At 40.8% G+C, this 14,958-nt stretch overlaps 1 protein-coding gene across 1 annotated transcript in view; it reads right to left on the bottom strand.

The window, feature by feature from the left end:
• The window catches only part of DLG2 (discs large MAGUK scaffold protein 2), a 958,242-nt gene that overhangs the window by 77,398 nt on the left and 865,886 nt on the right, over window positions 1–14,958 (bottom strand). Inside the window, exon 19 of the mRNA XM_088140514.1 lies at window positions 3,002–3,116. Coding sequence (XP_087996640.1) covers window positions 3,002–3,116 — 115 coding nt within the window. The remainder of the gene's footprint in view (window positions 1–3,001; window positions 3,117–14,958) is intronic.

The raw sequence follows: 14,958 nt of genomic DNA on the forward strand, positions 1-14,958 counted from the left end.
ATGGACAGGACCACTCACAAGTCTTGTTCCTGAGGCAAATTAGAGTTTGGCCAGCTGAACAGTGCAGATTATACTGTATAGTCCTCTGATGACTAAAGGACTGGAGCATGAACCCAATGTCATGGTGGAAATCAGGACCATGGAAAGCTCCTCAGAAGTATGGAGAAAGGTTGCCTTAGAAGAGAGTGATTCTCCCAAAGTTCGTTTGCCTTACCCCTCAATGGGCACTGTTCAGTTAATCATGCTCTGCTCCACTAAGGTTTTAAAGAACCATTGCCAGTTAATTCTTTTGACCCTCCCCATCCACCAACAGCCAAAATAACATAATTAATCTTCACTCGAAGGTGCAGTGTTTCCTCCCAACAGGGTACTCTCCATTCCCTTACCCTGTCATGCTGACATATTCTTAAGAGCCCAGACTTAATTGGATCTATGTAAGGTCATCAACTGAATTAGTTCCACCATGAGCAATCATCACTGCAGGGGAAAGGTGATGTCTGACAAATTGCCTTCCCTCAATTCATAATCATCAAGTGCTTGAACCAAAGAAACAGCACAAGGAACATGTCTTACCAAATGAAAGCTCTTAAAAAGATGTTAAAGGAGAAGTGTGGTTATGAAGGACAGCTTCCTTCTTACTCAAAATGCAGATGAAGTAAGTTTTTACTTCCAGGAACTTGTATATACAAGGTGCACAAACTATAAAGCACACTGAAGCTACTTTTCATAGGAACCACCATTCATAGGGGAATCCTTTTGCTTTCATACTATCTTTATTCCCTACAAATCCAAAAAGCAAATACAGAAGCTCTTGCCTGCATCAGAAGTTCTATAGAATAACACAATTGTTGATCTTCAGGATTATTCCTTCACTGAAGTGGAGGCATAAGATCACCAGGTTATGGTACACTGAATATTTAGCAAAGAATGGGATTGAAGTAAGAAAGTCCCTGGTCACAACCTTCTTCCCCATCTCCAGAGTAAAGCAGGGGTGGATTGCTCATCGGCTGGATGTGTTAGATGTGCTTTTACTCTTTGCACATTATCCATATTACTCCAACACAACCCAGCTGCTGCATTGGAGAAGGACCATAGTCAAATAGCAGGTGAGTAGAATTGGATTCCTGCTTTGTGCCACAAAAAGGGAGAAAGGCTGATAGGTCAAACCCATCTCAGGCATTCTAGGTATGTGGGAGCAGGCAGGAGTAAATTCCATGATGCTGGTCGACTTAAGACCATCATCCACTGACATCTCCTCCACCATCCAGCATGGGCAAAGGCTGTCAGCAGATGGACTGCCTACAAAAATCAGGGTCCCTTCCCATGCTTTCTAGAACTATGCCTTTGCGGGGAAAGATGTTCTTTTCTATCTTGCTGCACTGCACTCCTCACTCAGGGGAAATTAAGATTCCTTAATTCATAGAAGCAGAGCCAGAAGGAAACATTTTAGGCCATTGAGTCCAGCATCCTATTCAGTGCAGGAATATAGATTCAAGCATATGGCTATCCAGCTCGTGCTTAACGCATCCAGAGAAAATGGCTCCACCAACTCTCTGAATAATTGGTTCCACTTTTACCGCTATGAAGTTCTAGCAGAGGTGGTCTGCTTCTGGTTCCCTCAATTAAACAATGTCATTGTCAGGCTCAGCTCAAGAACAACAGGGAAACAAGTTCAGTTCTTCTATTGCTCACGGCATATAGATAGAATTTTGCCAGACTAAATCTGTACTATGCTAACCTAACGGATATATCCTGGGAGATTCTAGGGAGTGGCTAACCTAAGTCTCTTCCGCTTCCCACGCTCTTGGTCTGGACTGTGTTGTCTCTTGTCTCCCTGCTGGAATGTGCTCCCTCCTTCCTGAGAACCTGGTTCTCTACTGCATTCCATCAACCAACTCCCTCTTTGTAGATACATTCCATCACAGACATCTATCAAGTGGGCCTTCTCTGTCATGGTGCCTGGTCTCCGGAATAATATTCCCCCAGGGATCTGTATGGCTTCCACCCTGATGATGATGAAAACATGGCTAGGGTGGGACAGGAAAGCGGTTGAGCTCCTGCAAGTTTTTGCTTGGCATGTTTTGGTTCTGTTTTATATGATCTTTCTGGATGCATATAATTTGTTTCTTTACCTTGTTCTAGTTTTCATTATGTAAAGTGCCCAGAATCATCTATATGTGGGCATTTTTTTCAATCCATGCAAACAATTCAATACATGTTTTTTTTTTCCTGAAATGCAATCAAAATATTCCTGATCCATTATCCTGTGCCTGCATTATCTTGATCTTCATCTTTGTAACATCAATTCTGGTACAAGTAGTCCCTGGGTTAAGAATGCCCAGTTTTAGGACGACCCATAGATAAGAATGGAGCCTACTGTAGCAAAAGTCGAGCTAAATACACAACGATTCGAGTTAAATACACAATGGTTAATTACACAATACTACTTATATAGTATTATACAATAATACTGTTCTGGCTTACATACAAATTCGACTTAAGGGCAGACATTGGGAACGGAACTCGTTCTTAAACTGGGGACTACCTGTACTTGAAATGTCCCTTCCCCCCTCCCCAGTCAATCTTTCCCCAAGGTGAAACATTTCACCACCAGGTTATGATGAGAGGCAAAAGTTCAATGGATTCAAAAGTGATGTTGCTTGGCTGAGTATGGATTTGAGCCTTGCTGTCTCCGTCTTTTGACTGTCACTTCAACCGTTACCAAGAGCTGACGGTTCTACAGTACTGTCAAACCTCTCTTACCATTACCAGGTTTTCCCTAACATTTCCTCACATGCAAGAACAATAATTCAACAAAGGCAAAATGGCCACTTCTTTGTTTGCTCATCTCCCCCCCCCCTTTTTAAACAACAGCCCTTTCCAGTTCTTTCGGCAGCATTCCTGTAACACCAAAAGAAATCTAAGAATGCTATGTGTCATTTCAGATGCAGTTTCCTCCCACTGTTTATCACTGGCCAATGGCAGCATTTTGTATGCCTACCTGACATAGAGAGAACGCTTTTGATTGGTTCGCAGGGAGCCTGACCCTGAACTCATGCTGTGATTCATCATCTGTTCACGCAGATCATGGATTTTGGCCTCAAATCGAGCGTACTCTGTAAACAAACAAACAAAATTTAAAACCCTTTTCATGGATTGGTTTATCATTTTATATGGGCTTGGGTATATATCTCATGGTATTTCAGAACATCTGCACTTGAAGAAGGTGAAATAATATGACAGCAATTTTCCCAATTCTAAAGTAAGTAAATGTTGATTGCCTTTTTTTAGGATGTTTTTGGGTTTCCCAGTCTAGCCTACAGCTCTTGTATCCCCTGATAAACTGTCATGCAAGTTCCAACGCTTCTTCACTTCTAAGAGCTGACAAGTTCAGCCAAGTTCTACCACCTACGTTTATTTGAAATACTCCTAGGAAAAGTAGTGATTTTCCTTCAGAAATCCTGAAGCTGCGATCTTTACCTGGGATAAGTTCTCTTGTATATAGTGAGTCTCTACTGTGTGGTATAGGGTTGAGCACATATCCATCAGACTAAGAATTCTTATTCTATAAAGTAGAAATGTGCTGTCTTAAAACGAACCTTTTAGATCAAAATGAAGAAGCAATTAAAAAAATAAGGTAAAGATTGGCTAGAGATGGTACAATATTTCAACTAGCACCTCCCTCTCCCAAATAAAGCACTTCCTGGATCTGTCCTAAATGAGTACAGTTTTGCTTTTCCCCAGCTGGTTACTTTCTAAGGTTAACCATGTTGGCTGAAGTACTGGAACACAGAGTCCCAGTATCGTTGGACAGCACCAGATGGAGGAAGATCAGTTATACAGTAGCTGTCCATTCCTAACCACAACGATGCCAGAATCATGTAATGGGTATTGTAACATAACAACACAAACTCCGCCCTTTAGTACTTGTACCACAATGCCTCATGTAATTATGTAAGGGGTGGAATTTGTGTTGTGATACCATATATTGTTATTTGTCCCCTGTACCACAGATACCGATAAGATCAGTACAGCCTTAAGGATCCCCCCGGAAATGATTACAGGTAGTTAATGCAGCATTCAGGTTTGTTCTTCAGTTCACAGACAGCTGAAAGGGGCTTTGAAGGTCATCTTGCTCTACTTTGTATTTCCCCATGCAGGAAATAATACAGTTATAAAATTGTAGACTTGGAAGTAAAGGTCATCTAGTCCAACCTCCTATAGCACTTCAACTTCCCCATGCATTGTCATTCATTCTCTGTTTCAAGCTCTCCAAAAGATACAAAATTGTCTCCGTTATTAAGGTAACCATCAAGACATCTCTCCTAGTGATTTATTGAAGTTTACCCTCTAGTTGGAGCCCATTAGATCTAGTTCTCCTTCTTGATATAATAATTCAAGTTATTAATACAGACAATATCTGAAATCTGCATTTTATGACTGTACTGCAATGTCATATCTCCAGGTATGTAAAGATGGTACCATGCTCTCACACATTCCTACTGGTAGAAGCTGAATACACTAACATTCACAACATTTACAAATAAACAGAAAATTACTAACATATATGCATTGTACATAGGAGAAATAAGCAACATAATCTATAATTTATATATAATATAATATAATCTATAATCTATAATGTATAACAGAAATCATAGGCATATCTAAACTCATGAATTAATCTACAAAGTCTTACTTGTCAAGTTATGCTCACAATATTTCTTATGCAGCTATGACTCAGGCAGAGAATGTCAGCTGATCGATGCACTACAGTACATAAATCAAGTTGATTTATGCTCCTAAGAGCATCCAAGAACATTCTCATAAATCAGGAATCAACCCGAATCATTAGCAGATGGCACGTTTTACTGGAAATCTGATGGTGTGAACACTTGAGGGAAGGTAATGAATAATCAGGAGTAAAAATATAGTCAGATAATAGACACTAATTGCTCAGGTCAAGACTAGTGGAGTCTATGTCAAGGTTTCCTTTGGATGGGAAATACTTATTTATTTTGGTACCTACTGACTTCTTTAATATAATTGGCATCGTGCATTTTTAGCCAGAAGGCACTTGAGCCAAACGTAATAGAGAGAATGGTACAATTTGGGACAGGAATGAGCTCTTCATTTTTACTTTCTGAACACTTTCTTTGGTGCATGGTAGCTGTGAGGGTTTGGATGGAGAGGAATTGTGTGACTCAACCCTAGCAAGATGGAGTGGCTTTAGGTTGCCTCCCTCCCCCCCTGGAGTCAGGTGTGCAATTTGGGTCCTCCTGGACTCATGGTGCCTGCTCAAGGAGCAGGTGGCAGCCTTGGCCAGCGGGGGGTTTGCACAAATTCATCTTGTGTGCCATTTGTGACCATTTCTGGACTGGGAGGCTTTTCTACAGTCCCTCAGGCCTTAGCCATTTCCCGGCTGGATTACTGCAAGATGTTTCACATGGGGCTGCTCTTGAAGACCACCCAGAAACTTCAACTGGGCCAGAATGTGATGGCATGCACAGTTCTGGGCACTGTGTGGTTTGTCCATGATACCCTGCTGTTGCACGAGCCACACTGGCTTCCAGTTTCTTTCCAGGTGGAATTCAAGGTGCTAGTTATCAATGTTAAAATTGTGAATGGCACATGGCCAGGTTATTTGCGGGATGGCCTCTCCCTGAGAGTTCTGTGTGTCCCTTATAATAACAGAATCTTGCAAGTCTGACTGTGTTGAGCCTCTTCCCTGTAGATATAGCCATGTGAATACTGCAAGATGTTCCACATGGGGCTGCTCTTGAAGACCACCCAGAAACTGTGGGCCATGTGAATTAGGGAGGTGTCTGTCTCAGCCGCTCACGTATACTTTCTGCTGATATGGCCTAATGGCTAATCAATAATAATAAACTAAACTAAACTAAACTAAACTAAACTATTGGAGTTAAACTATGCTTTTCTCCTTGCCACTTTGATAATGGAGCTGGCCTATCTCTGTCAAGGTCATCTTCTTTACTCTCTACAGCACTGTTTCTCAACCTTGGCAGCTTTCAGATGTGTATAATAAGTATATAAGTAATATAATTAAAAAAATAAAAAATTAATAAAGGAAAAACTTCTCTGTCTTCTAGGTGGCTGTATTTGTTTAGTCTTCCAATCTTTGTTTTTAAATTTTCACTGTACTTGGCTTAAAACGGAACACAAGGTACCTGGGTTATCTTAAGTTTTTTTCTATTTTGTTTAGCATAATGAGGTTTGACTTGCACTGTGGTTCTGCCAGCCCAAAGGAAGATAGGCCATGGATATGATTTCAATATCTTGTTACTTGTAGAATAGCAGTTGTGGCAGACTGTCCTAAACAGGACAAAATATTTTTTTTTTCTTTTCCTCCAGGTCTACCTTACACTTTTCCCCAGGTTAAATGTACCTAGTTCTTTCTCAGTTATTAACTTTTTCTCCTTTTCCACAATACAAGACTAACATGGTATCCTAGCAGCAGATACCTGTCAGGTTCAGCCCAAGAACAACAAGGAGGCAATTCAGTCTGGTCCAGTTCCTTTATGAGTGTGCACCTAGTAGACAAAATCTCGCCAGACTAAACCTATGCTAAAGCAACTGGTGGGTCTACCCCGTGAGACTCTATGGAGGACCAGCCTCATCCTCTTTCTCTTCCCACGCTCTTGCTGTGGGCTGAGAAAGTGCTTGTTCTGGAATGTTCCCCCTCCCTCCTGATAACCTTGATCCTCCATTCCAGTATCTTCCTCACTCATGCCATCCATCACATCATCATATCATAATTCCATACATAATTAACAATATAATTTCCTTGTATACGTCTCACTTTCTTCTTTTCATAAACCTTAGCAATATTTGCTGTTCATTTTGGCATTCACCCCAGAATGTATTGTCACTGCATAATAACAGGTAGCTATTTTTATTCATTCGCTGGAAATATTGACTTTGGTAATTGCCACCCCGCCTCCCAAAAAACAAAAACCCATATCTTCTTCTCTGTTCTAAGCTATATTGTCGAAATGTGTCAAACTCCATTTATAGAATTTCCAAACTGAAGAATGTCATACCCATTTTTTGAAAGCCGCCTCCCCCAGCCCAGTGTTTCTCAGCCTTGGCAACTTGAAGACATGTGGACTTCAAATCCCAGAATTCCCCAGCCAGAATGGCTGGCTGGGGAATTCTGGGAGTTGAAGTCCACAATTTTAAAGTTGCCAAGATTAAGAAATGCTGTCCTGGCCTAATAAAATTTGTATCACCTAGTACCTTAATTTTTTCCTGTTTTAGCCAAGTTGCTTACTCTGCACAGATAAGCAATTGCTTCTCTGTCTACAAATCTATTTTTCAGACTCTAAGATCAAACAATTGAAATTTGGAGTATTTTGGAAATGTGCTTCATTTGCTTGGGGGAAAACGAAACGAAACAAAACGAAAAACAAGTAAGCAAACAAACATTATATTAAACATTTTGAAAAGTTCAGCTTACTTTAAGTGGGCCACATCTAATCCCTTACTACCTTCAAAAGTCCCCTTCATGGATGACTGCCTTGTCGTGGCGAAGGGGCTTGCGTAACTCAGTGAAGCCATGAGCTATACCGTGCAGGGCCACCCAAGACGGACAGGTCATGACAGAGAGTTCTGACAAAATGTGGTCCACTGGAGAAGGAAATGGCAACCCACTCCAGTATCCTTGCCAAGAAAACCCCATGGACAATGTTAAAAGGCTAAAAGATATGATGCCGGAAGATGAGCCCCTCAGGTCGGAAGGTGTCCAATATGCTACTGGGGAAGAGCGGAGGGCATTTCCAAGTAGCTCCAGAAAGAGTGAAGCGGCTGGGCCAAAGCTGAAAGGACGTTCAGCTGTGGATGTATCTGGAAGCGAAAAGAAGGTCCGATGCTGTAAAGAACAATATTGTATAGGTACCTGGAATGTAAGATCTATGAACCAAGGCAAGCTGGATGTGGTCAAACATGAGATGACAAGATTGAATGTCGACATCTTGGGAATCAGTGAATTGAAATGGACGGGAATGGGTGAATTTAATTCAGGTGACCATTATATCTACTACTGTGGCCAAGAAACCCTTAGAAGAAATGGAGTTGCACTCATAGTCAATAAGAGAGTGAGAAAGGCAGTAATGGGGTACAATCTCAAAAATGACAGAATGATCTCAGTGCGTATCCAAGGCAAACCATTCAACTTCACAGTAATCCAAGTCTATGCCCCAACCACTGATGCCAAAGAAGCTGAAGTTGACCGGTTCTATGAAGACCTACAACACCTTCTAATACTAGCACCAAAAAAAGATGTCCTTTTCATCATAGGGGATTGGAATGCTAAAGTAGGAAGTCAAGGAGTAATCGGAATAACAGGCAAGTTTGGCCTTGGAGTACAAAATGAAGCAGGGCAAAGGCTAATAGAGTTCTGTCAAGAGAACAAGCTAGTCATAGCAAACACTCTTTTCCAACAACACAAGAGACGACTCTACACATGGACATCACCAGATGGTCAATACCGAAACCAGATTGATTACATACTTTGCAGCCAAAGATGGAGAAGCTCTATACAGACAGAAAACAAGACCAGGAGCTGACTGTGGCTCAGATCATGAGCTTCTTACTGCAAAATTTAGGCTTAAATTGAAGAATGTAGGGAAAACCACTAGACTACTCAGGTATGACTTAGATCATATTCCTTGTGAGTACACAGTGAAGGTGATGAATAAATTTAGAGGATTAGATTTGGTAGACAGAGTGCCTGAAGAACTATGGATGGAGGTCTGTAACACTGTACAGGAGGCAGCACTAAAACCATCCCAAGGAAAAAGAAATGCAAGAAAGCAAAATGGCTGTTTGATGAGGCTTTACAAATAGCTATGGAAAGAAGGAATGCGAAAAGCAAGGGTGAAAGGGAAAGATATAAGCAACTGAATGCAGATTTCCAGAGAACAGCAAGGAGAGATAAGAAGGCCTTCTTAAATGAACAATGCAAAGAAATCGAGAAAACAATAGAATGGGGAAGACTAGAGATCTCTACAAGAAAATTGGAGATATCAAAGGAACGTTTAGTGCAAAGATGGGCATGATAAAGGACAAAAAAGGCAGGGATCTAACAGAAGCAGAAGAGATTAAGAAGAGGTGGCAAGAATACACAGAAGAACTATACAAGAAAGATCTTAATGTCCCTGATGTCCATGCTGGTGCAGTCACTGACCTTGAGCCAGACATCCTAGAGAGTGAAGTCAAGTGGGCCTTAGGAAGCATTGCTAACAAAAAAGCTAGTGGAGATGACAGTATTCCAGCTGAGTTATTTAAAATACTAAAAGATGATGCTGTTAAAGTGCTGCACTCAATATGCCAGCAAGTTTGGAAAACGCAACAGTGGCCATGGGATTGGAAAAGGTCAGTTTATATTCCAATTCCAGAGAAGGGCAACGCCAAAGAATGCTCAAACTATCGCACAATTGCACTCATTTCACATGCTAGCAAGGTTATGCTCAAAATCCTACAAGCTAGGCTTCAGCAATACATGAACCGAGAACTACCGGATGTACAAGCTGGGTTTCGAAGAGGCAGAGGAACTAGAGATCAAATTGCCAACATTCGCTGGATCATGGAGAAACCACGAGAGTTCCAGAAAAACATCTACTTCTGCTTCATTGACTATGCAAAAGCCTTTGATTGTGTGGATCACAACAAACTGTGGCAAATTCTTAAAGAGATGGGGGTACCAGACCATCTTACCTGTCTCCTGAGAAATCTGTATGCGGGCCAAGAAGCAACAGTCAGAACCCATCATGGAACAACCGATTGGTTCAAAATAGGGAAAGGAGTACGACAAGGCTGTATACTGCCACCCTGCTTATTTAACCTATATGCAGAGTACATCATGAGAAATGGCAGGCTGGAAGAATCACAAGCCGGAATTAAGATTGCAGTGAGAAACATCAACAACCTCAGATATGCAGACGATACCACCCTAATGGCAGAAAGTGAAGAAGAACTAAAGAGCCTCTTGATGAGGGTGAAAGAGGAAAGTGCGAAAGCTGGCTTGAAACTCAACATTAAAAAAATTAAGATCATGGCATATGGACCCATCAATTCCTGGCAAATAGAAGGGGTAGAAATGGAAGCAGTAACAGACTTAATTTATTTGGGCTCCAAGATCACCGCAGACGGAGACTGCAGCCATGAAATTAAAAGACGCTTGCTCCTTGGGAGGAAAGCTATGGCAAACCTAGATAGCATATTAAAAAGCAGAGACGTCACCTTGCTGACAAAGATCCGCATAGTCAAAGCTATGGTTTTTCCAGTAGTAATGTATGGCTGTGAGAGCTGGACCATAAAGAAGGCTGAGCGCCGAAGAATTGATGCCTTTGAACTGTGGTGCTGGAGAAGACTCTTAAGAGTCCCCTGGACTGCTAGGAGGTCAAACCAGTCAATCTTAAAGGAAATCAACCCTGACTGCTCATTGGAAGGATTGATAATGAAGCTCAAGCTCAGATACTTTGGTCACCTAATGCAAAGAGAGGACTCTTTAGAAAAGACCCTGATGCTGGGAAAGATTGAAGGCAAAAGGAGAAGAGGACGGCAGAGGATGAGGTGGTTAGAGAGCATCACTGAAGCAATGAGCATGAAACTGAGCAAACTCAGGGAGGCAGTGAAGGACAGGAAGGCCTGGCGCAATATGGTTCATGGGGTTACGAAGAGTCGGACACGACTTAACAACTGAACAACAACAAAACCTTCAAAAGTAAAACAAAATAAATCTGAAAAACCGGCCTCTTCTGCTTGCGTGGTATAGTACCATTCACTACCCCACCCCATATAGCTCCTGGTTAACAAAGATGGCGGGGGGGGGGATTATGTAGTTTATATTTGCATGCCAATTTATTGATTTTTGCGCTTTTGAACTCATGGAAATGACAAAAGTGAATTAAATAAGGGGAAAGCACTGGGAAAAAGTATGTATCCTCGGCAAAATTACAAACAAGAACGTGCATTTTCCACCTTATTTGAAGCAGGATCCTTCATCATGGTAACTCATGTCCTCCTCACCTTGAGGTTAGGCTACTGCAATTTACATAGGGCTGCCTTTAAAAACAATTTGGAAATTACAATTGGTGCAAAACTCAGTACCCATTTTGTACCTCTTTCCTGGGAGAAGGAGTGGAAGTTGCTATGGTTATGTATAATAGATTGTAGAGCTATTCTTTCCAATTTCTACCAGACCATCTAATCCAATTCTTGTTTAATGAAGGAATCCCACTTCTGCAGATGCTGCACTCGTTACTGATCAGTGAATTTAACACAGACTTTGAACTGAAGTGCTAGTTTTTACCTGTATAGCTCTACATGGCTTGGTTCCCAGGTATCTCTAAGATTGTCTCCTTTAGGTAGAAACGGCCCACCCTGTCTGTTCTTCCCATGAATTGGTGCTTAAAGTCCCTTTCACTCAACCCTCCTGTCAGGCAATTAAAGCAGTGTTGTTTAATAATGTCTTTGGAACATGATGGTTATTATTAGAAAGAGTGTGTGTGTGTGTGTCTGTGTGTGTGTGGTGGTGGGGGGTTCATCTGTTTGGTTTTTCACATTCTTACTAGTTGTTTTTAATTGTTCTTGTGGAAATCGTATACCAAATTGTACAATCTCTCTCCCTCTCTTTCGCTCTCTCTCCCCCCTCCCTTTTGAGAAATACACACCAAATACACATTTGATTTTGAATGGCAAAAGAAAGCTCTCAGTGAACCAAATGTGACCTGCTCACACACACAAATAAAGAACAAACATCATCATCATCTTCATCATCATGGAAGCTGTTTGGTTTCTTTTTCTCTAATTTAGCTACTCCTTGTACTAGTCAGATCTCACATGGAGTACTGTGTTAAATTTTAGGTGCCACAATGGAAGGATGATGAAGGCAAACTGGAGTAGATTCAAAGAAGACTAATAGCAAACATGAAAAAGTCTATGTTGAAAGGTAGAAGGAGCTGTGCTTAGTCTAGCAAAACATAAGCAGGTATGTTTAGCCTAGCTAAGCCAAGTCTCAAATTGGATGAGATAGATCTTTTCAAATACCTTATTTTGTAACAGAGAAGAGGAGAAAAGTATATCAGCTGCCCAGCCAGAGGACAAGACTAGATGTCATGGATACAAGATATAGGATTTGATTAAACTGCAGGAGAAAGCTGCGAATGGAAGGTGGGATTCAAGAATCAGATCAACGGCATGGAGGAATGGTAGTATCTCCTGATTTTAGGGCTTCAGCAGAGACTAGATAGCTATTGTATTTTAACAATTTTTATTTTTGCTGTAAACTGCCCAGAGTTGTTTCAACGAGTTGGGCGGTGACAAATTTGATAAATACATAAATAAATATTTGTCGGGGATGTTCGGATTTCTTGCATTAAACAGGAATTGGATTAGGTTCAATTTTCCATGACACTCCCAGGACATGTAATGGATGAGATTGATGAAATAGCATATTCTTTGCATAAAAAAGGTTCAGATTTAATTGCTGGAAGCTTCAGTTATAGGTAATAGAAAAGTATCAAGTAGCAGGTGATAGAAAAGTCTTTCTGAGATCCTGGACAGTTTCTGTTGTTCCGTTATAAACACGATTGGGCTTATGGAGCAAAGCTGGACCCAACTGAAGGTCACTTTCTATGCTCCGAAGCAGGGTTGCTTGTGTACTTTCATAACAGTTGGACCAACTACTATTAACAACATGTGTGAGTGGGTTCCCTGATGCTCCCTAACTTTGGTAGAAGCAAATCCTTAAAAATTAGGACAGTCTTCCTCAAATGAATACCTTCACACAAGTTGTACTTCAACTTTCAGATTCCATAGGAAGGACATGTGAGACAAGCCACATATCAGCTCAAGTTCCTGTCTCACATATGATACGGTTGAAGCTTGAACTAAATTTGTTTGAAGGCCTAGGAAAAGAGTATTCTCAGGCATAAGCAGAGTGATTGCCTTCCTCCCATCATTATCAAGGTCCCTCTCTTTTTTGCATGCAAGGAAAAAAATGAAGTGCTTCTTCTTTCTTTCATGCTATGAAGTCTCCACAACCAGGATTTTTATTCTACAGAAACTGGAGATCTCATGCCTATACGTCTATAAAGTCTGCAATGGTTCTGGTTTATCATCTTTCCTGTTCCTCCACGGCTGATGTCTCAGCTAGATAATTTTAGTTCTGTATATAGATCCTATACTTCGGTTTTAGCTTTTCCCTTTAATAAATAAGAGAGACGTTCTGTGCACACCGTCGTGGGAGTCAGCATCTAAATTTAGGCTCCAAAGTGCAGAGCAAGGAGTAGGATCAAAAGCTAGGTCTCAGTAATGTGTAGCGTCAGATCATCACCAGCTTCTACTCTGAGCAGAATTGAACTTTCACAGAACAGAGTCTTTATTTCGCTAAGTTCACGTGGGGTTATCTGAGAACCATGACTGTTATGTTCAGGGACGTGCCTCAACAATCACTTCATTTTCAATTACTTCATTCCTACTTCTTAATCAGGACACTTACCTGTAAAAGCAAATCCATAAGTGGTTGGAGTGTCTGTTATGTATGGCATACATTTTACTACTCCAGCAGCTTACTACATTCTATTTCCTCCTTTTCACATCAAGGGACTATGTATTCAGGACATAATTCACAAATGTAGAGATATATGCAGTTTTTAGGAAATACCATTAACCATCACATGCTTAAAAATGATGTTGTGCTCCTTCTTCAAGGTGCCAACAGTTACATATATCCTTACTCCCAATACAGCTATGAAAGAGCTGTTATAAAAATTCTGGAGGACAGCTATTGTCTGAGTAGCCAGTAGTAGATGAAAATAGTATTTTTGAGTTTTTATCTATTCCTACAGAGTACAGAATCACTCTATTAATTTATCTCATCAATTTATATCTCACCACTAAAAAGATATCCAAAATAATTTATAATATAACCCACTAAGAATTGTACAAATTCAGAAAAATTCTAAGAGAGCAATCAGTAACAAATCACAACTGCACAGCAATAACCTGCAAAGATGCAACATATCTAACGAGGGAATAGCTACAAGTAATCATCATTTGAAGCAGAAAAAACTTCTTTCAGAAAAGCAGTTGATCATCAAGGTCTCTCTGATGTTCTTCTGCTTATAGTCTTGCAATTTATTTGTCTGTCTTGCTACTTAGTTGACCTGGGGTTTCACATGCGATTTGGCCAATGATGCAACAACTCACTAAGTTATGGGAGAAGGGAAAGAATCCAACAGACCATGAGGACAACAGCTGGAGTGTGAAAATGAAAAGGATGCCAAAAAGGAGCATCCATAAGATGAAAGAGTGCCCAGTGTTTTGACTGTTCAGTACATTTTTAAGAGTTTGCTTCGCTCTATAGAACAAAAACATTTGAAAGGACATCTTGAGTTACAGCCCTATGTAAAAGGTTTATGATTTAATTTATGATTCCCTTAAATATAGACAACCCTTTCTTACCAAATGACAGTTTACAATGATGGCATATCCACTTGATGACCCTGTGATGGAGTGTGGTGTCTAATGATATCGGCAAGTTCATTTCACCAGAGACAATCTTTCCCCAAGTGTTTTTCACCAGTGTGGGATATAGAATTACAGTTGCTATGTCTTGGAAGCTTTCAGGACATGCTAAAATATTATCTATTTGGTTTATATATTAGATGTATGTGCCACCAATTCCATACAGATTCCATACAGACTCCAATAGTCCGGCAAGGAAGGTTGCAAATGGTGATCACATGATTACGGGATACTGCAACCGGTCGTAAGTGCGAACTGGTTTCCAAGTGCCCAGATTGTGATAATGTGACTGTGGGGGTGCTGGGATGGGAAGAACTCTGAGGACCAGTCATAACTACCATTTGTTCAGTGCCATCGTAACTTTGAACAGTCACTTAATGAACGGTCATAGGTCGAGGACTACCTGTA

This window comes from Python bivittatus, unplaced genomic scaffold, assembly GCF_059951505.1.
Source record: "Python bivittatus isolate LINGU-HERP-01145 unplaced genomic scaffold, Pbiv_v1 ctg000340_np1212, whole genome shotgun sequence".
NCBI classification, from domain to species: Eukaryota; Metazoa; Chordata; class Lepidosauria; order Squamata; family Pythonidae; genus Python; species Python bivittatus.